The following is a 22,755-nucleotide window of genomic DNA, read 5'->3' on the forward strand; positions in this document are numbered from 1 at the left end:
AATCGTTGCCTTGTTTGGTGGGTTAGCCTAATTCCCTTACTGGATGTGCTGGAACCATCACAATTTGATATATGTATAGATCCTGGGGCCTGATTAATACTTAAGATGTTCTTAACTTCTTGAGACATTGCAAATCTGTACATAATTTTCTAGTTCTGCAATCTCGTCATTAGGATAGGATTCCCAGGTCCTGATGAAGCTCTCATACCTAGATGTGACTCCAAGCCAGTTAATGTATTTCAGAAAAGCTGTGCCCATATTTCCACAGAATATGGACTGCGTATTTTCTCAAAATCTTAATGTTTTGGGTAACATTTGAAATGCAGCTCCATGTATACACCACTCAAGCGGCTCAGTCACCGAGTTCTCTTTATTTTGAGTTCTTAGCACAGTTCCATGAAAAATGGAAATAAATAAACTCTGTATTTCTAATGACAAAAGAATTCTAAAGGAAAAAGAGTGATAAAAAAGACCTGATAGACACTAAGAAAAGGCTGGATAACTGTTTCTTATATCAATACTGAGTGTTAGGTTAGGACTATTTAAAAGTTGCTTTTTCTTGTCAGATTCAACCACTTAACGTGACCTACTTTGCTAGTTCAACTTTTAGTATAACAGTGTATTGGGTGAAAGAAATTCCTAAAGTAAAATCAAACCCTAAGGCAAGTAGCTTTTGCCCTACAAGACTGAACTAAACAATTTTGTATTCATCCTTAGTGACCTGTCTTTTGTTTTAACTTCTTTTGCATGTCCTTTAGAAAACCCCTCTTTACTAAGCTTATGTCTTAATTGCCATCATATTGCCACTAAAAGCTTTTCATGCTATCACATTTTAAGATGTGTCCCATTTCGCTTTCTGATTGGAATTGTTTTTGGTTGGACCTTCTTAGGCTCCTTTCCACAGCTCATTTGGAAGCTACTAACCACAGTTTGCAGTTCACTGGAAACTATGGTTAACTGCGGCTCCGTGACTTGTTTCTGCACTTTCCCCAAAGGAGGAGCAAAGGGGCTGCATGTGGGTGCATATCCTGGCTTATTTAGTCATTATTTGATTGGGCCAATTGGACAGTTTGGTCTGGAAGAGTGTAGTTTCAGGGTGAAGCAGGAAAATACACCATGACAGAAGAAGGCAACAAACGAGAATAAAGCTAAAGTAAATTAACTCCACTGAGGGGAGGTAATGAAAAACAGGTTTTTGAATGTGCTCCAAAAACCCAGAAAGTGAGACACTGAAATAATGAGTAAATGATAATCTGAAAACAAAAAGAGGATTACAAAGGATTTCTTTCTGCTATTGGATTTTCTGTATTTTGGAGATAGATCACATTAACTTGACAACCAGCTGAAGATATTGCTATAAGGTATTGCTTATTGCTATATATTGAAGACTTATTGCTGTATTGAATCTTCAGAAAATAATCACTAACTGAACGGTGGGATTGGCTTCAGAGTTTGTCATGCTTAGAGTAAACCAACTGAAATCAGTGGGATGTAATGGGTTTACTGAAAGCATTTCAAAGCCCTTCATCATTAAACTTGTGACTTTATGAACCAAATTTTTAAATCAGTTGGTGGGCACAGGATATACAATCTAGCACAGGGCACGGTGCAATTCCCCACCTGCTAATTCAATGTGCTGCCTTCATTAAATGTTTCTTGAGGAGTCTTAAAATAATTTAAAGATATTTGCCTTTCTGTGCATTATTTATAAACTATATGGGTTGCATGATCTTTTGCCCCTTATTTTTAAAGGAGAGAAATTGAGACCGGGCTATTCATAGTCTCCATAATCCTAAAAAACTATATGAAGTTGACCTCACCTGGCTTGGAGATGTTTCTGCAGTGTTGTGGCCGTTCCCTTCTTTAGTGAAAACTTTCAACTCATCAGTGTAGTGCCATGGTAGTGACATTTCCCTGGCCGCCTTGCTGTTTGCTAGGCAGTGGATATGTGAGAAAATATTTGACAGATCTCGGCCCTGTTTGACTGCATTTTGTTCCGACCAGCAATACTTGGCAAGATTCAGGATTGTGGACTTTTATGTATCCACACAGGGCCAATTTAAACTCTAGCCATGAAATCAATGTTCAGCATTGCTTCTGGGATTTGTGGGTCGAAACATATATACAGAATGTTCTCATGGAAGCACTGTATTCTAAAAGGAGCAGCCTATGCATTTTATTGCATAACTACACCTCTAAATCTGTAGAATCCACAAACACTCAGACACAATTAACATGGCAAATTCTGACACTTTGAAATGCCTGTTAGTAAAGAAGGATGACTTGGCAAATTAGCAAATAAATAAGTGAGTACAAATAACAGCCCTGTGAATATGTTTTCCTTAGGGAGGCAATTATTATAGAATCTTGTACATTCGCATATGATCAAATTACTAGAACATATGTGAACTTTTCAAAGGCACCATATTTTTTGCTCTATAAGACGCACCAGACCATAAGACGCACCTAGTTTTTGGAGGAGAAAAAAAATATATTCTGACTCCCAGAGCCAGAACAGCAAGAGGGATCTGGCTTCTGGGATAGCCGCGTGAAGCCTCTTCAGGGCAGCGGGATGAAGGCTCCCCCAAGAGTCGCGCTCCCTTTAAAGAGCGCACGGAGCGTGTGTGCGGCTCTTTAAAGGGAGCGCTGAGCAAAGCCTCCTGTCTGCATTCGCTCCATAAGATGCACACACATTCCCCCTTACTTTTTAAGAGGGGAAAATTGCATCTTATACGAATTTATGCGAAAAATACGGTACTTTGAGTCTCAGAAAAGTGGGGTATAAATCTAAATAAACAGCTTTTTAAAAAAGTAATGCAGTAGTGTCCATAGGCTGCAGCTCCACAGGGCTGAGGTGTCTTCAGCCCCTCAAGGCTGTTGGGATGGGACTGAGGGCCCCACCCCAATCTTGAGGGTTTGGGCCTCGCGACACCAGGCCTCACAGGGGTGGCAGCAGGCCTCATGGCGTGTGTTGCTCGTAGGTTGGACAGAACTTGACGCTTCTGGTAGTGTCACCAGCAGTGTAGTAATCTGAGATTGTTAGAATACAAAGTTTAGAAAGGAGCCACAGCTTGTAGCAGAGTTTATCCTTTGCAAGTGGAAGGCCACAATTGTCCCGTTTTAATCTCTAGCAACTTCAATTAAGAAAAGAGCTCCGGTAGTGAAATACGTTCTGCCTGAGAAATGGCCAGTTCATGCAGGCTGTGGGTCTGGATTTGCCAGTGCTCTGACTTCTAGTTTTCATTGCTCATTTTCTCATTGCTCAAGTTATTCTCTTGTTACAGATGATTCAAACTATCAAGACTCTGATAGAAAATGCAGATAATGTATATGAAAAAATAGCCCAGTGCCAAAAAGCAGGTAAGGACACAACTCTGCTTTTATTCAGCTTTCTGCAGTGGATTAACATATTCTACTAAAAGTGTAAAAATAGTCACACATCAATGTATTATATAACCAACATGATTCAACAGATGAATTTCAATTACTTACTTTTTGGTTTTTGTGTTAAAGATTTTAGGAGCTATGTGAGAGTTATGTTTCTTTGATACATGGAACATTGCAGCTGATTATTCTATTCTTTCATTTTTTATTTCAACTTACAATGAGTAAAAAACTTGCTTTTTGGCTGAGTGAAACGTTTAGGCAAGTGATTTGCCAAAGGTCTCACATTAGCCTTAACTCGGAAAAGAATCAAGATTTGCCTCAGTCTGCCAATGCCAAAATTTAAAAGCGTTAACTGGAACAAGAATTAAATGAGCAGCTTCCACCTGACAGGGAAGTTTAATAGCATTTAAAATCACATATAATATTTATAATACATAGTATACAGCTTCCCTGTCTCAATTATTTCCATCTTTTATGTGACAATGAAATAGTGAAAATATAGTGTGTTGGCAGGGTTTCTCTAAGGATGGATTTATGCCATTTGGAAGCAATGTATATACAGTTGTGAGCCAGAGGATCTCACATTATAGGTCATTTAATTTCTACCTATTTTGTTTTGTTTGTAAAGCAGAAAGTAATACATGTCTTGCAGGTGTAATTACATTTTTTAGGACCAGATAGGAATGCGTTTTTTGCAGTTGAGTGGAACAGATGACGATTTAATTATCAAAATGCTGGAAATTAATGTGTAATTGATACCATTGCATTTATCACAAAGAAAATATAAAGATGTTTTTGTTGGTCTAAACGGCATGAAAAGCTTTTTCTTCCTGCCTGATGAATTTTCTAGGAAGGTTGTGATCTTTAACCCTTTACCTGCCAGTAAGCCCATTGGGTGGTATTCAGTACTAGTCCTAATCAGAGTGGGTCCTTTGAGATTAGTGGACATGAACTGGGTTCATTAATTTAAGTGGTTCTACTCTAAGTAGGAACCCATTGAACTTAGCAGACAGAGCAGGCAGGCACAGGATTGCACTGCTAAAAGTATCAGTGGAATTACTTATTACCCAAACTAAGCAGTCTGATTAGCACATGCATTTTGGAGGTGTTCTGCCTTCAAGGGACCACTTCTTGGTGTCAGTGTGAAGAATGTTGTGGTCCTTATACAGCTCCTAGGGACTGCTTCATATGACGGCTGAGATTTACGATGTTTCTGCAACATGTTCTAGTGCATTAGTCTTGTATTAGTTTGTTTTGCAATGCTTTCTCAAGAGGGATTATAGCTTTTGTTAACAAAAGTACAACAAAAACAAATGTGATTCAGAGATACATAGAGTTGGAAGGGACCATGAGAGCCATCTAGTCCAACTCCCTGTGATGCAAGAACCTTTTACCCAACGTGGGACTCAAAACTCATGACCCTCAGATAAAGACTGACAGAGCTATTTGTGGTATAAAAAGTTACAGGATTCCACCAGATTGGATGTGCACAGATTGGAGGTGAAGCAAAATTTTTGCATGTGCAATCATCATAAATGGGCAATAGAAAGGATGTCTGATCCTACTAACAATGTAGACTGTTTCCATTCCCAGGCATTTTCAGTAAGGCATGTGGCAAACTGTTGATTCAAGTAGTTATGGCATGGAGCCCCACAGTACACAAAAGCCTCCAGTGCTGAAGTTGCGTTGGGGAAGGTGGATGCAATTGTTGAATTGGGTGTGCGTGTGAAGTCTGACTTGCTCCATGGCTCAGGTTCTGATTTAGCAAGCCACTGTATATGGTTCAATATTAACCTATCAAATATTTGTATTAATAAGTAACCTTGGTCTGGCTGATAAACCTCCAGTGTTTAGTTATCCTTATGTTTGTTTTGTGCAAAAAATAATAATGTTGCTGGATATTTTTTGCACTGCATTTAATTATGACCAAGTCGTCTTTTATGAAGGAGTAAAGAGAAAGGTAGATGAGGATTTTTGACATAGCATCCTGATTTTGCAAATTCTTTCAGGAAGCAACAACCTTGACTTGCATTTTTAGTCTCATAAACACATGGGGGTGTAACTTTGTTTGCAGTGGAATTTTCCCATGGGCTGTGTTTAGGATTAAAAATCCTTCTGTGTATCTTGGTCTATGCAGATGCATGAGTCTACATAGATCTCACTAACTTTTTAAGGTAAAATGTACAATAGTTTTATCTTTGCTCTAGGGGCATGTGCGTTTGTGTTGTCCCACCTCAGATGGAGGTTCGCATGAGTGAATCCTCTTTCATACAAAGTAATTCCACATTTAAAAAAACTAGAAGGTGAGGTAGAACAACTGTAGCCTAGTCATCTCCCTGACAAGTTAATACTTTTATGCATAGTATTTAAAAAAGTGATTTCTCAGTGTCTTAAAGTGGTATCCTCAGCTCATCAACCAGGTGAAGCCATCTGCATAGAGCTATTATTCTGTTTCTTTGCATCAGAAAGATACTCTCCTTGTTATGACTTCATTTCTTTTTCTTATATGAAGTTTTATCAATAGTATTCATTCTAGCAGTAATACTCTTTAGCCAAATGGCAGCCTTCTAGTGTGTTTCCTGAGGCAATTTATCATTCATGCCATTTGACTATTTTGCCTTTTAGAACCTTTCAAGACACTGCATTGAAACTTTCAAGAATAGTTCTAAAGGGGAAAATATTTTATTCATCTATAAGGGCTCTGAAATTGCCCTTTCTTTATTTGCTTTCCTCTTTTGAAATTGCAAAGATGATTTGTAAGTCACTATGTTTCAGAATTAATGAGCTTTCATCATTAACTGACACCTTGTCAGTTGGTAGAAACCAAGCATATCAGATCCAGTATGTATTAATGCAAAAATAGTTAATGCACTATCATGTTGTATTGCTTAGCAGAGGCAATGATAAAGAAGAGAGGCAGGACCAGGTGAACCTCCCTAGACCCTTGTGAAAATGAGGTGATCCCTGTTATTTTGTGTTCTCTCTCACATAAGTTTAGAGCAAATTAATCATTGTGCTGCAGCAAATCTTACATGACTTACATTGGCTTAATATATAGTTGGCAGAGGTTTCTTGTATAAGTTATCACTTCATTTTCTTCATATTCTCTTAGGTCACTTTTGTTTTGTTTTTCCTCCCCCCAGCGATGGAGTTCCATGAGAACTTACAAAGTATAGGAGCCAAGGAAGGTTTAAAGGAGAGAAAGCTACAAAAAGCAGTGGAGAGCTTTACCTGGAATATTACAATCCTAAAGGTATGTCTTTTTAAAGTTGAATACTTTTTGAAACGTAAACCACCATGCTTAGACCATTACCAGAAATATGATAATTAACATTACACTATACCAAGTATGGTTCTACTGAATACAAAGTTTGATGATACTTGGAAATGCTGTCCTTTTATTGAATTTACAGAAACATTTGTGTCTTGGATATGAACAGTATAGCATCACCCTTTATTAGTTAGATGCAGCTGGAATACTTGTCTAGTTTTAGCCATCAAAGACATAGGAATAAAAGCTGCACAGATGATGAAGGGTGGAGAACATCTGGTTCTCCAGATGTTGCTGGACTACCAGCTCCCATCATTGCCTTGATATCTGGGGCTGACAGGAGTAACAGCAACAGATTCTGTGACAGGCAGCAACTCTCCAGGGTCTCAAGCAGAGGTCTTTCACAAAGGTGGCATTTTTCCATCTCCACCATATTAATCAGTTGGTCCCTTACCTTTCTCGCCCTGATCTGGCCACAGTGATCCATGCGACGGTCACATCTAGGCTTGATTACTGTAACTTGCTCTACACGGGGCTGCCCTTGAAGCTGACCCAGAAACTCCAGCGGGTGCAGAATGCTGCGGCGAGGCTCCTTGTGGGGTCCTTGCCGCAGGATCACATTCATCCAGTGCTTTACCAGCTGCACTGGTTCCTGGTGGAGTACAGGGTCAGGTTTAGGGTGCTGGTTTTGACCTTTAAAGCCCTATGCGGCCTAGGACCTACGTACCTACGGGACCTCCTCTCCTGGTATGCCCCGCGGAGGACCTTAAGGTTCACAAATGACAACACTTTGGAGGTCCCAAGTCTCAAGGTGGTTAGATTGGTCTCAACTAGGGCCAGGGCCTTTTCAGTACTGGCCCCGACTTGGTGGAATGTTCTGTCACAAGAGACGAGGGCCCTGTGGGACATGACTTCTTTCCGCAGGGCCTGCAAGACAGATCTGTTCCGCCTGGCCTTTGGTTTAGACTCAGTCTGACCCTTATGTTTCCCTCCCCTTATGGTTTTGATCTATGGGCTACTTTTAAAATGAGGTTGCATTTTAAATTGCCTTTTAAATTGGCCCCCCGTTATATTTTTATTGTGATTTTACTGGTGTTGGCCGCCCTGAGCCCGGCTCTGGCCAGGGAGGGTGGGATATAAATAAAATTTATTATATTATTATTATTGATGTGTTTGACCTTCTTAGCTGGAGATTATGGAAAAGTGATGAAATGAATGCAATGCAGTGAAAATAAGTGTGGGCAGAGGCCCTATTGGGGACAGGGGCTCCTAGGTGTCAGGTGCACTTGTGAAGTAGCACTAATCTGCAAGGATGAAGAACTACAGATAATCTTCAGGATTTTCTAAGCAAGCAATTCCTGAAGTCTCCTTTGCATTCATGGCGCAACCTTAGTATCAACCCTCAACGTAACTCTTCTTTAACCTTTTCAGCTGCCTTGTGCACAAAGGCCGCTACTTCCCTGTAAAAGATCACATGTCTAAAATAAAGGCCACTGGCACATGGAATCAATGGCCTGGGGATATACGTTGTGTCATATTTAGACCCTGCCCTTTGACACATGGAACTTGTGCAAATAAAATGAGGTTGTCAACAGCGATGTGAAGTAAATTACACTTAGAGACCATTATGGCCATGGCCATAAGCTTCATGGTTGAACCTCATTGCTATATCCACACCTCAGTAACCTCAAGAGGCGATTAAACATACTGATTATGCTGCACCCCCTTGAATAAGCATGGTGGTTTACTAGTTGATTTAGACCTTTGCATGGCCATATTTGAGATGGGGAAATGATAGACATCAAAGATCATTGCACTTTTTGTTTCTTTAAAACAGTTATTTAAAAGAACATTTGCCAATGTTGTTGTGTTCCTGTTTTGATGTTTTCTTTAAAAAAAACATTCTAGTGATATCAGAATCCCCCGTTGTCAGACTATAACTTGGCATCATTAAAACCGATTTTTATGTGAAGTGGCTACGGCTCTAAAGAGGCTCCGTGAAGCTATTAGAAATCTGTTTACTTCTTTGAAAGGAAGCAGCTGAATTAACATTAATGCAGTTAGGAAGAGAAAATTAAATACTTTGCCGCTCTTTTGAAAAGTATCAATGGTACTTAATGAGGTACACAGGAGGGAAAGTATTAACATCTTTTCTTTTTTAGGCGCTGCATATGTTTGCTTCACACTTCTCTAGGCTTAACTCCATCTTAACATTTTTGCTTTACATTTTGCATGAATTTAAAATCATATAATAAACAAAGCCTTTTTTCATATGGAGTAGACAATTAAAATGCAGAGTTGTTTCCATTTGTTCTCAGCAATGTTTTCCATTCAGCAAAATGGAAGAAGTGGCAAAGTTAGTGCAGCTGCCTGCCTGTAATTCATTCCCTGTCTTTCTTCCCCAAACAGATAAAGGTTCCATTTGCCCACCGAATAACTCATCTCTGCACTAAACTCTGGAATCTATTTTAACGACATCACATTTCATGGCACTCTCTCTCTCCCACACACTTTTGAAAGCTTTCTTTCAGGTTTTCAAAAATACAGTTTCATCTCACCTCCTCTCAGCTTCATTCTTCCCACTCACTAACTTGTCATAGAATTCTATTGTAGAAACACATCCAACATACAAACTGTAAACCTCATCTTAATTCCCTCCCACACATCTCAGCAAAGCAGCCCATCTTTCCTGGCCTCTAGTGCTGCACTTACGAAGCACCTGTGGAGGGATGAACAAAGTGAACAAGTCATCTTAAGAAAACTCTTGCTGTTTGCCCTCCTAAGATACAAAAACTAGCAAATTCAGGACCCTATGAAACAATTCATTTACTAGTAATATTTCAGAAAGCAACATTTTATTTATCAATTTACCTCTTGGAAGCAATTTTGGCATATAAGCCATTTACAACTATAAAATCAAGCCAAAATTAAAATACACAATAATGTTAAAACATCCTTAATTAAAATGTACGTAAAGCAAATGAACAATTCAAACAGTTTAAAAACAAACCACAAGTTCAATTCAGGGAAATGTTTGCCTAAACAAGCGCATTTTTAGGGAGCTGGCGAAATGTCAACATTTTTAGGGAGTCTTGTATTTCAGTAGGGAGAGTCTTCCACAAGCACTGGTGTTACCAGTAAGAGAGTCTGCTCTGTGTTACCACAAGCCAATAATTATCAGCCTTGAAGAAACTAGCCAGATTCCATTAGCCGATCACAGTGTCCTTATGGGGCAGTGAATATGCCATTTGTGGAAAGTGTTATTAAATTATTTCCCATTAAAATTAACTTGCTCACCTTTAGGAACAGGCCTCAGAGCTCACTCAGTAGCAACTGTTCTCTGGAAGCCATGTATCAGCCTTAAGCTTCTTAAATAATTTGCTTTGCATTTGTGATCAAAGACTTATTTTGGAGTTTTGATGGATTTGGCTATGCCCTTTTTGCAGAGAAAAAAATTCCAAGTATTGAGTTTTGCTTGGGGTTCCTCTGCAGTTGCTAGCAGCTTCTGAATTTTCTGTCAGTTATAGCTCACTTTATTTACAAGTAACAGATAAGCAGACAAGGCAGCTAAAACTGCTTCAGTTGGGCTGCAGTTGGAAGCGCTCTGAAAATTGCACCCAGCATTTAATTCACTCGGTTTATTTTAGCAAGAGTCAGCCTAGATTAGCTTAGATTTAAACAAACCAAAGTGAAAACAACATGAACTAAATAAATGATTCTGTGCTGAAGTTCATAGAAACATTTGTGATAACGTACGTATGATTCATCTGCTCTGCCATATAATGTTTCATGTATCTTTCTTTGTTTCCTTTTTCATGGGAATTTTAAAAGAATACCAGTTTTGTTTTGACAGATTAAAGATTGCCACTGAAGCCAGAGTCCAATGAATAGATGTTCTTCCCTACAGAAAAAAACTCAACGTTGTCATATGAATGTTCATAGGGGTTTTGGTCTTTCTGTTTTATTATTCAGCTAGTGGTGTCTTTCCCAGTTCTATAAGATTTGCTCTGTATTCTTGGACCATGATTTTATGGTCCAAGCTGCTTTTCTTAGAAGAATGCAGTGTCTGCCTTATCCTCAAGGTCTGGAACTTTGCCAGACTTGTGGTTTTCTGCTCTGCAAAGGATTCCACCCTCCAGAGAAAGTCGGGAGAATTGTCTTAGAAGCAGTTTTCCTTACGCTTACGAAAGGACTATGCTGCCATCCCACCAACAGCTCCAAAGGAGTTGCTAATGAAAGAATGTGATTATTGTATCACCCAACCCTTCCTATATGCTCATTTTCTTTACATACAAGCACTGCTCCCATAAGCCATTCAGCCAATGCAAAAACCACTTATTGGAACTCCAGTTCAGAACAGGGCTCTCCTGCCTATGCCTGGAGCGCTGGCCAATGAAACTGAAAATAACCTGAAGCCTGTGATCATGCACACACATGCATCTTTCTTTTTTAAAAGGTAGCTGCTATCCCTGGGCACTCTCTTCCTAACTCTGAATGTTACAAAGCAGCTCAGTATAAAAGCACTGCAGTTGCTGGATCACAATGAATAATAAACTCCTGATGGCTCTTGGATTCCATCCACAACAATAAAACTCTTAGCAAAAGTTATTTGCCCAGAATTGTTTGGTGGGAAATATTGTCTTTTAAATGCATCCAGCCAGTTGAATGCAGTTCAATCCAGTGTGTGTGTGTCTTAGCTCAAAGTAATCTGGTTTTCATCTTCATGAACTAGGCTGTGGTACAATAAATCAAGTCTAGAAAATGGTCTCATTATTGATAGCTGCGACTGCTTTTGTTCTTAACAGGGGCAGGCTGATCTTCTCAAAGATGCTAAGAACAAAGCCCTGGAGAACCTAAAGCAAATCCACTATGCTACTGTTTCATGTGGACTGAATAAGCCAGGATCAGAAACAGCCGAGGGTTCAAAGCCCCGTCGAAGCCTGGAGGCTATACCTGAAAAGGCGGGTGAAGAAAATGGAGAATGAAAGAACATTCTCATTATTTTGGAGTTTATAACTCTGCAACCATTGTAGCTGCACAAGACATTTTGCTTTGCACTTACTACTAGTGGGAGGGGAAATCCTGGAATTTTAAAAGCACAACTGGAGAAGCTAATTACTATCCATGAAAACTGTGAATGTACATAGCAATTCTGGGTGCAGAGGCAACTGAATTGTTCTAACATGGGAATAATATTGCTGGCTAAAACACTCTGTATATGTGTAAAAGATGTCACGATTCAATAATCTTGTGCAGAAAAATATCATTGTCATTTAACAGAAAAACAAATTGGTTTTCCTGACTGGAAATATGTTATAATGGCAAGGGAAGGAGCTTTTGTCATTGCTCAGAAAAGTGCCTTGATTTTTGGGGAAAATCTAGGTGTGCAGTGATTCCTTGATTTAGGAGCAGTGCAGTTCTATAATAGTTTGTTGTGTTAGGCCTGTTGTTGCACATCTAACTTAAAAATCAGGGCTGAAAATGTAAGCAAATGCACAGATTAAGCAAAATTCTATGATGAAGATACTTGGCAGTGTTCAGCTTTGAAAGTGCTACTCTTTTGGTTTTCTTTTTTTGTTGTTGAGCCATAAATAAAAAGGGGAATGTAAATACAAAGTGCTTACTCCTGGCACAGTGCACTGTGGGAGAGCCGTTGCATAGAAGGAACATGTGCAATCAGTCAGCCATTAAATGCCTGAGTAAGGTGCATATACCTATTTCCACCTAAGAACATCTGCAGATGTCTACAGCTAATGTAAAAGTGACCAAACTGCAAACAAAATACTGTACATAGTTTTATCATTTTGTGGAAGTGAAGAAGTAATTCACATTAAAATGTTTTATGATACAATTCTCATGTTATTGGCCTAAAACTGAAATTCAATTTTTGTTTTGTTTCAGGTTTTTAAATAGCCTTTTTAAACTTCCAGATCCATCAATCTTCCCATTACGTGGTTTTAACATGGATTTGTTTTTCGAAATTTCATACTCACTGTAAGCTGAATATACAAACCAAGATCTGCCTCCTAATGTTTCTGCTAAAAATAATAAAATGGGGTACGACATCACAAGGTGCAATAAATTTGAAGCAAATGAAGTCAGTTTTAAGAGATTTAAATTGTCTTTTTGTTGAGTGCCAGCGTCAACCCTAATTTTGTTAGAGACAAGATAATCAAGTGAGTGCTTACCATGCTCAGCGGATAAGACAAGCTTGATCCAAAATGTTCTGTGCACCTCAGAAACACCATTCCCTTCCAGCAAAGCCTTCTCAATAAGAGATACACCATTTAAGCAACACAGTTAGGATTTCTTACTCAAATGATTTCAGTTCAAGCAGTGCTATTTTTCTGGGAAAATGTTCTGTTCTTTTAATCATGGCAATGGCGCCCATCTGAGAGGTGCCAGAACTGAGTTCTGCTGAGTTCCAGCTGAAAGAAGCCCTAGGTTCAAGTATAAATAGCTGCAATGTTGTAGGCTGAAGCATTAAGCAATGAATCAGGACTACCACCTGAACAGTGGATCAGCCAGTAACAATACTAGAGGCAGTCCTATAGTGAAAGGCTATACAGAGTAGATTGCATTAACTTTGCATCTGCAGAATCGGTTCACCAATTTTGTTGCCACCAAGAGATGTTTCCCCTGGACACTTTTTCTTTGCCAGTTCTCTGCTGAATGGGTGGAGACGGGCACAGCCTGGGTGTGGCCAGATAAGAGGTGCAACCAGCAGAACAGCTCACTTCCCTTTTCACGAGAGAGATGGGGGTAAGGGATGGCATTTAAATAGGCCTCTAGCCTCTGAACTGTGGGTCGCCACTTAAGCAAAGACTACAGTTGTGTTAGTCTTGTGGTTGTGCAAATTCAACGCCCCTTTCAAGTCCAGTGGATGAAACGGTATCAAGTTGTGGAACTAAAGAAGGGCTATCTGTGTTCTACTTATCTTAAACTATGCTGGGATAGACGATACCTTCTTGCTCAGTGAGCTAGCAGCCTTATCATTGCATGTTGCTGTCCTCCAGTTGCCTTCCAAACACCTTTAAAGATATAGATAAGCCTACCAGTGCAATATCAAGCCGTCAAAACACACCTAAAATCACCGGGAAGTTCTGCTTCCTGCCTGTGCCTCATCTGGTTTTGTTTTCTTCACAAAAAGAAACCTCTTCCTTAAAACTTAAGCACAGCAAGAGTAAAGTGCAATGGTTTCCTTTCATGTTGCAATCTCATTTGTGGCGTCCCTTCCTCTGCACTGCACTGCCTCCCAGAGCAAAAACATAACTGGCACAACATCTTTCTGCAGTTTGTGCTGGTGACTTGGCTCATTGGCTCCTCATTGGCTCAGCTGCCTGAGCCCATGGAAATATGACAGAGTCACATCTATTGGCATTTGCTGATCGCATGGTACTGGGTGCACCAACCGAGGAAAGGACAGTCTCTAACAAGACTAAACAGGAATGGCAGAGGGATGAAGAACTTTTTGCTTGAGAACAGGGAATTATGGGCCTCTCTGCTCAAGAACCAGGCCAAATCATGGCTTCTTCAGTCAAGTTTAGTTACCCAAACTAATGCCATATCCTACCATTCTTACCTGCCACAATGTGCATGAGGACCAATGTCACAGGAGCTCCAATTTTATTCCAGTGCCTCCCTGCACCTGCCTTATTAATAAGCTGAGAAAAAAAATGGAGAAATGTCTGATGGACATTTCCAACTGATGTCAGAAAGACTTGTTCACAGTGCCCCCCAAAAGGCCCCAAAGTTGTGCAGGCAGCAACCTGATTTGTCCCTTAGCCTCTGCGTAGGGGACAAATAATTGGCCCTTGCTTGAAGGAAGATAGAAAAAGTCTCCAAAGTGAGATACCATGTGGAAAACGAGACAGCTGGCAACCCTTGTTAAAGACAGGGCTTGCTGTGAAGTGCTCTTAATGTTGCTTAAGGAACAATTCATTGTCATTATGGGATGGACAGGGGAGCAGCTGCACCTGGAGCAATTTACTGGATCGGGGAGCATGATATTAGAAGCCGTTTTATTTTGCAAAAAATTAAAGGGCATTTGCAGTTACATGGGAACTTGCACGATACATTGGCCTAGGTTTATTTCATATGTCCATGCTGCATAGGGTGACCCAATGCATTGGCAACTATTAATATTTGTGTAGAAAAGGGAATTCAACAGCAAGTGCAGTTTGTTGTTTTTAATGTTGGTGTGATTTGACAATGTGAACCTGCTGATATATTTCGTATTCAAGACAATGATGAAAGTGACAAAAATGGCTAGGTTGTCCTAGCATTGTATGAGTCAAATTTACTTCTATGGCTCCCGCTATTGAACTGACAACCTGATACACCCTGGGTTAAAGATGTGGAGCTTCCTCCCACCCCACTCTGAAGCAGTTAAAAAAAAAATCCTTACATTGGAAGTGAAACACTTATCAATACTCTATCCAATTAAAGTGGAATCCAATTTTCTCTGATGAAGTGAGGTGGTACTTATGACACGCTCTGGGTTTCACTTGATAAACTTGTCTCCACCAGCGGGTATCACATGATTACAAGGCTCTCTGTAAGAGCTGATCTGAGATAACCACTCCACACTAGCATGCTATCATATAACCATGTAAGTTATCTGATGGTGAAGCACAGACATTTGAATTACCTTGGGCTGTTCTTGCAACACTGCCCAATGTATCCTGATTTCTGCAAAGAGTATAATACACCAAATACTTCTATCAGTATAGTGGCCCTCAGCAACAGCTTTCTGCTGAATCACTTAAAACTCCCTTTACATGGTTTTTAAAAGGCAAGTGCCCGTTTTCTTTCACACAGGCTTATTCATTTAATTGAAACACTTCAAATGGATATTGGGTTGGGAAAGGTTACATCACGTTAAAACAAAATCATCCTCAGCAGTTGTGCTGAGCTATTTAGCCTAATGATGTCAATCATTCTATGATAAATCAGTCAAAACTTGCTCTTGCAGCTAAACAAACCAGTATTGGCCAAATCAAATTTAACATGTTGAGCCCGACTCAGGATACCACTGCTAAATGGTGGATAAGACTTTTCATTCGGCTAAATGGCATGAGGCGCTCACAACTGGATGGAATTTTGGGGCTTCAGCTCAATACTTTGCACATAGGAGACCTCAGGTTCAACCCCTGGCTTTTCCAGGTATGGCTGCATCAAGTGGTCTGTCCGAAACCATTGCCAATCTCTGTAAAAAAATACTGACATAGATGGACCAAATAAATCTGTATAAGGCATTAGAGCTTTTCAGCACGTAATTGCTGTGTTCCAATTTGGCTGAAAACCATGGTGCTGGTCATCATTTATAGAATGGCAGTGCTGAGATTTGTCGCTGTTCAAAACACAGGCCTAGATACTTCTAAGGAAACTAGGACTAATTCTTAATTATGGGCAATATTCAACATTTGTCATACTCCAAGCAGTCACACTGAAATAAATGGACTTACATTATGTTGATTCCAGTGTGTCTGCTCTGAGTATGGCTAATGCTGAATATCATTATCCCCCTATTATTATTTACTATTTAATAATAATAATTTGGCACGCCATTGCACCCTCCTCGGATAGAACTACTTGGAAACTTTTTAAAGAACTACAAGATACCCTATTGTTTTGTGGTCACTTGGACAACACAAGGCTAGTAAATGATTTCCTGACAAACAACGGTACCAGCTTAGATGTGTTAATATGAAGAAATTCAGTTAGTGGTTAGATGCCACTTTTTGCAGAATAAACCACATTTTTATCAGGCCACTCACCAGCTGTGTGCATACATTAAAGACCCAGTTGGTTGCTTTTCTTTTATTTGTTGTAGACCACCAACAAGTCTGGACAACTAAATGCCACTAATGCAACAAACACACTATGTCAGAAGGCTTGTCTGTTGATAAAATGCAACAGCAACTCAATGTATCTACCACAGAGCTGCAGGCCTACAGAAGTTGTTTGACTATAACTCCCATCATCTTTTCCCATTGGCCATGCTGGCTGGGGCTGATGGGAATTGTAGTCCAGTGACATTCAGAGGGCCACAGACTCCCCATCCCTAATCTACTGGATGTGGGTAAAGCCCTGAGCAGCTTCTGAGCAATTTCCACCGCCAGAAAGGTCTTGGCTTTCAGATGGGTGTTTTCAGCTGAACTGCTCAGCCTCATTTACAATGACATCATTGGAAATACAGTGTCCTCTAAATCACTCCGACGCACGCATTCGCGTTCTCTGCTGAGCACGATTTGCCTCAGTGTTAAAGGGTTTTGTACTTGAAGGGGGGGGGAGAGCAACATTTCATAGTAAGACATTTAAATGCCACAGATGTCACAACATTAGATGGTTGAGAGGTGTGTGTGTGTGTGTGTGTGTGTGTGTGTGTGTGTGTGTGAGAGAGAGAGAGAGAGAGAGAGAGAGAGAGAGAGAGAGAGACAGGCAGAGAGCTTATCAGGGAAACAACATGCAGTTAGTGGCACTTTACATACGGTGCCTCTATGCGCTGGTTCTGTGCAATTTTTTTTTTAAAAAAATGTCATCTAACAGCATAAATTCCATTCAGATGCAGCCATTATTATGAGAGCATCAATAACAGGAAAATCTAATTAGGGGATAAAAGGCTTGCAAGGGATGGAGCCCTTTTTCATATTGAAATGGTAATGAATTAAGCACAAGCCATGAAGGATATTGTTTTTTATGACTAGTGACAAGTACAAAGGCTCACAAGCCCTGCTTTCCGCCACAGGATTAAGTGAAATGTCTTTCTCATTTTCGCACCCGGCCCTTTCCGCTCTCAGTCAAGCAGCACATACCTTCCAAAATCTGCACGTATGTGCTAAATATGCTTGTGAATGCATTAATGTTGTAAAGACTCTGGTAGCAGGTAAAGAACCAGCCTATGTAAGCATGCCTATGCACCTCACCACATATGCATTCATTCACCATTCAGAAAGCCCAATCACATGCAGAGTCTGGAAGCAAGAAAGGGCATGGTTGGAAGCCTAGGTCTAAACACAAATGGACACAACCCACATGACGAAGGTGTCTGCATATGATGTGGAGTGCACAGAATGTTTATCCGTAGCACCAGCCAGGGTCATCCCATGACATTTTGCTGTCTGAGGCAGGACACCAAATTCCCCTCAACCCCACATCATGTAGCCAAGGCAGGCACTGGAAGCATAAGTCTCACAAGCAGCTCTTTCCCTTCCCTGGCAGAGAAACAGTACAACAATATCTACAAGTAACAATGTTCTGCCTTTCTTGACACCCACAATCAGCTGCCTGAGGCAGCTGCTTCACAATGGTAGGGCCGGTGCTGCCCACTTATGTGAAACATAACACAGTGAAAACTGTGTCTCAGCTGTCCATTTACTTTAGGCACAACAAATTAAAATACCGGTAGTAAACCACTTTATACCAGGTCAGACTGCCACTGAGCTGTGGTCCTTTTCCAAGGATGCATGCAAAAGATGGTCGATGAACTACAGTCATGCCGGCTGCCTCATCTAGCAAGTTACCAGCAGGTAGGAAAGAATCAAATGCCATGATCAGCACTACAGAATCTTCTGAGCAGGATTCTAGCAGGCAACATTTCCCTGTCTGAGTCCTTCCTACGTTAAGTAAGACCACTATGCCCCTTGGGCTACTGTAATGAGAATGACTGTGGAGAGCCACTGTCAATCCAAATCACAGAATAAATGAGCAAATGAGACTTGGCAGTAAGAAAATGGGGATAAGTACAGCAGAGCAACCAATTACTGAGAAAGGGGCTTATTTTGTCTCCCTGCTCTGCAAAAAGTGACAGTGCTGAGGCTGCTATCTAATTCTGACATATTTCATGATGTGCCTATTTTAGCTATGATGAGATACACACTTCTGGAACACCAAATACTTTTCATCGGGGGCCTTCTGTATTTTTGCAGCTAAGCAGCACCCACAAATTAAAATGTTTATTATATCTAATCTATCTATCTTATTTTTATTCCACCTGATAAGAACTCATAGCTGATAAGAACACAGAGATAACCAGCTACCGGTAATCATGACCAGACCACAATCACACCGTACATTTAAAGAACTATGATACCACTTTAAACAGTTATGGATTCTCCCAAAGAATTCTGGGAGTTGCAGTTTAAGGGTGTTGAGTGTTGTTAGAAAACCACAGAACTATAATTCCTGGAGTTTTATGAAAGATGAATTGAGTGTTAAGCTACTCTGAGTAATGAAGCTCTGTGAGAGGAACAGGGGCGTTAGTACCCTTAAAGAACTACAGCTCCCAAAATGTTAGTAGTGTGTGCGATTCTTTAGACTGAAGCAGCATACCTCAGGGTAATTTTCCAGCCAGCTTCAGTGTAATACACTATTTCTAAAAAGGTTGAATAATGCAGTGACATAGTTGGCAACCAATTTCAGTCTGAATTAAATTAGTGACCACTTAGCTTTAGGGCAATGTGAATTACAACCGGACAGAGGCAAGACCTGCTAGATGTTTACATTTATCTACCATGATTAATGGTGTTTACGTTGTGTAATGATGTTCAGCTAGTAAATCAGTTTCAAATATAGTACAGGATGACTTGACTTTAGTGCTCAGAAGGCATCACAAAGCACAGCACAATTACAACCCACTTAAACATAAATAAATCCCAAAAGAACAGAGTTAAATCGGTCTGCCAGGAAATATGAACAAACTAAAACCTTTAATTTCAATAACACAGCAGAGTTTGTGTCAATTAGGTACTGTTTGTTCAAGTTGCAAGAGGCTAAAATTCTTTACTAAAAGGTGTGCAAATTTTTGTTTTAATTTCTCAATTCATTTTCATTTTAAAAATTCATCTGAATTGCATACGTCTAGGTCTTCCCAATACATTTTAACATAAATATCACTGAAAGATCAGGTCAGTCTCCTTCTGCCTCCAACTTCTTCCATATGGCACAAAATTTCCAGGTATTCTATTACTTTCCTACAATTTTCTAGACTGGATGAAGGATTAACATTTAGCATCTGTCATAGTTTGCTATCTCTTCTCCTTCCCTGAAAACATTTCTCTGATCTGTATAGATGGGTTTTTTTAATCATTTCTATTGCTATGAAAAACTGAAACAATCAATTTTTGTACTAAATCTCCCTTGTTTCATAAAATATACAATTAAAAGCTACTTATCCCCCCCCCGCAAATGCTTGTTTAATAATGCTACACCACCTTGTATTATTTCCAGAAACAACAACAAGAAAGCACGACATTATGAAGATATGCAGGATGATAGTCAAATATGAATTTAGCTATTTTTGGTTAATGGGTATATGCCCCACTTTCCCCATCCACCAAGAAGTTGCTCAAAGAGGCTTACAAATATAAAAGCAAAACTAAAAGCAAAAATAACCCAACCATTAAAACACAAATTAACTAACTAAAAGGAGCAGCAAAACCACAAACAGCAGCACCATATATTAGATGCATTAAACAAGAACAGAATCAAATGCTTATGGAGAAAAGGAAAGCTTTCAAACAATGAGGAAGATAACCCAACATTCCACACATACAGGGTGCAATGATGTTTTTGCCAAATGCAATAGCTTTTTTACTTCTTTTTTTCAGGGACATTACATTGCTTTCATTAAATAGCAGGCTTAAACACAGCACAAGAAAAACAGACTTCAAGCAAACTAACATAGCATGAACAAGATAAAACACTTCCCCGTTCAGTTATCCTGCGCTCCAGTGATCAGTAACAGGAAGATTCCAGCTGGCCTGTTTGTTGCACCCTTTCACAAAAGCAGAGCTGGAAGGACCACGAGGATCCTCTCCAGTCCAGCCCCCTGCAATGCAGAAATCTTTCACCCAACATGGGACTTGAACCCATAACCTTGAGATTAAGAGCCTCATCCTCTACCACAGGGGTCAGCAAACTTTTTCAGCAGGGGGCTGCTCCACTGTCCCTCAGACCTTGTGGGGGGCCGGACTATATTTTGAAAAAAAATAATGAACGAATTCCTATGCCCCACAAATAACCCAGAGATGCATTTTAAATAAAAGGACACATTCTACTCATGTAAAAACACGCTGATTCCTGGACCGTCTGCGGGCTGGATTTAGAAGGCAACTGGGCCAGATCCGGCCCCCGGGCCTAAGTTTGCCTACCCATGCTCTACCAGCTGAGCTATGTCAGGGCCTACAATGAACCCTCAGGGGTCAGACCCCACCTGAGAGATTTATATACTCTTCCACAGTGCTATTTTTCTAGAAAAAGGGGTGTCAGGACTCACCATGAACGCCTCCCTCATTCTCTTAGAATGGCACTGGTGAGCACTGGAGAGGTGCTGGAACTGAAAAAAACTCTGCTCTTCTAGACTCTTGGTGGCTTGCTGGCCTAATACCCAAATTCAACCCACCTGTCAAACAAGGCCAATCTACAGGGAGCAGCACAGTTAATCAACTCTGCAGCTGCATTCCTGCTGGCAGGTACTCAGCCTACACCTGGCCCACCAGCAGGTCTTCCCACATTCTGCTGCTACTTAGGCCTGGGTAAAAGCAAACAATGAAGCAAACCCCAAACCCTTGCCGCTTGCCAAGGTGCTACTAAGCAGGGAGGCAGAATCTTACAGACCAATCAACCTATCTCCTTGAAATACAAGTGCCTTTCACAGTAGGTTTCCCCCACATATGACACATGCAAGAGGGCCAGAACATCCGTTCTTAAAGGATGAGCAGATTGCCAAAAGAGATCTTTCAAGCAGCTTGGTCTCATGGGCTTTATAAGCTATAACAAGCATCTTTAGATTTAGATTCCTACATTATGCTAGCTTTTGAAGCCCATTTAGCCACCGGTTCCACCTGCACATTTGTAAACAGATTACAGATCACTCACACTTTACACGCATTTAAACTTGTACAATTTCAACTTGACATACTTGGTGACTGGCCAACTGAAATTGCACAAATTAAATGCAATGACGGTGGAGAGCTTAAAAGCTATTTCCATGCTGGGAAAACCTTGCACAAAAATAGCTTTTGAGCTCTGGGAGGCTCTCATGAGATCTTGCAAGAGCTTCCCAGAGTCCATGTGAGAGCCTCCACTGGAGTTGCTACATTGCTGGAAGAAACTCTGCGAAGGCTGCCCTTGCAACTCAGGGCAATGGGAGAGTGAAATAGTTGCATCAGAGAGGAGTGCTTCTGCTTTCCAGTTTGCAGCTCTTATCTTTTCTCAGTAAATAATAAAATCACATGGCTACAATAAGAGGAAACCCTTTGTTTGTTATGGTGCCTGGGGTGAAGACTCATCGATACAAACCCCATATAATTAAGTGATAATATTTATAGACTTCAGCTTCCTGCTTTCTTTTTGGTGTCCTGCTGATGGACTAACAGCAAACAAAAGCTCATGTTCTTAATGTTAGAGGCACAACATTAATGCTGCTGGAGAAACGGGAGCGGAAAGCCAGTCTTCAAAAGTGAGCTGCTTACATTCTTTTTCTCTTGTCCCAGGAGAGCAGCTCTAAGATTCTTGCTATATAGTACATTATTTCCCCTGCATTCCACACTTCCTCCAAAAGACAACTGGAGTCAAGCGCATCTGGGGTCCCTGCCTTTCCCTCTCTGCTCACAGTTCAAAAAGCAGCCTGAAGGCAATTTGGTGCTAAAAAAAAGGAGAAGAGGGGAAAGGGTTAAGCAGACCCTCCCTCTCTACCCTTTTTTCCCATTTGGCCATAGCCTGGCCTAGGAGTCCCACGTGATGCAATGTCTAAATTATCCTAACAAAAGGGGTAAACTTTGTTCCTAATCTGCACCTCCACCATCATAGTCTCCTATGGTTTGGCCTCATCCATCGTCCTCAACTTTTCCTAATAGCCAGCTTAGGACCTATTCTAACTACAGCTGCCCCACGTTTCCTCCCAGAAAGCCACACTTGGGAAAAAAACCCGCTATGCTAAAACAAACAAACACCACCTCTAGAACTGGAGTGTAACTTCATTCCTCTGCAATCCATGCAATAGTAAGCTCTCTTTGCTTCCCCTTGTGGTATGAAGGGTCAGTGCAGCCTTTTGCAGAATCCATGGAATACAGGACACTTAGGTCACGTCTATA

At 40.5% G+C, this 22,755-nt stretch overlaps 1 protein-coding gene and 1 long non-coding RNA gene across 16 annotated transcripts in view; one reads left to right on the forward strand and one right to left on the reverse strand.

Moving 5' to 3' along the window:
• Positions 1-12,759, forward strand: part of PLCL2 (phospholipase C like 2) — a 148,970-nt gene extending 136,211 nt beyond the window's left edge. For 12 of the 14 annotated variants that reach the window (XM_083467878.1, XM_083467874.1, XM_083467875.1 and 9 more), the window contains 3 exons: positions 3,285-3,360; positions 6,531-6,640; positions 11,464-12,515. In XM_083467878.1, the coding sequence (XP_083324004.1) occupies positions 3,285-3,360; positions 6,531-6,640; positions 11,464-11,643 (366 nt within the window). In that variant the 3' untranslated portion in view covers positions 11,644-12,515. Of the gene's footprint in view, positions 1-3,284; positions 3,361-6,530; positions 6,641-11,463; positions 12,516-12,559 lie in introns of those variants that run through there. The other 2 variants (XM_083467873.1, XM_083467872.1) reach the window with 1 other exon arrangement.
• LOC310690036 overlaps positions 1-22,755 on the reverse strand; it is a 32,737-nt gene that overhangs the window by 4,226 nt on the left and 5,756 nt on the right. The window lies entirely within an intron of this gene.

This window comes from Podarcis liolepis, assembly GCF_965112155.1.
Source record: "Podarcis liolepis genome assembly, chromosome: 12".
NCBI classification, from domain to species: domain Eukaryota; kingdom Metazoa; phylum Chordata; class Lepidosauria; order Squamata; family Lacertidae; genus Podarcis; species Podarcis liolepis.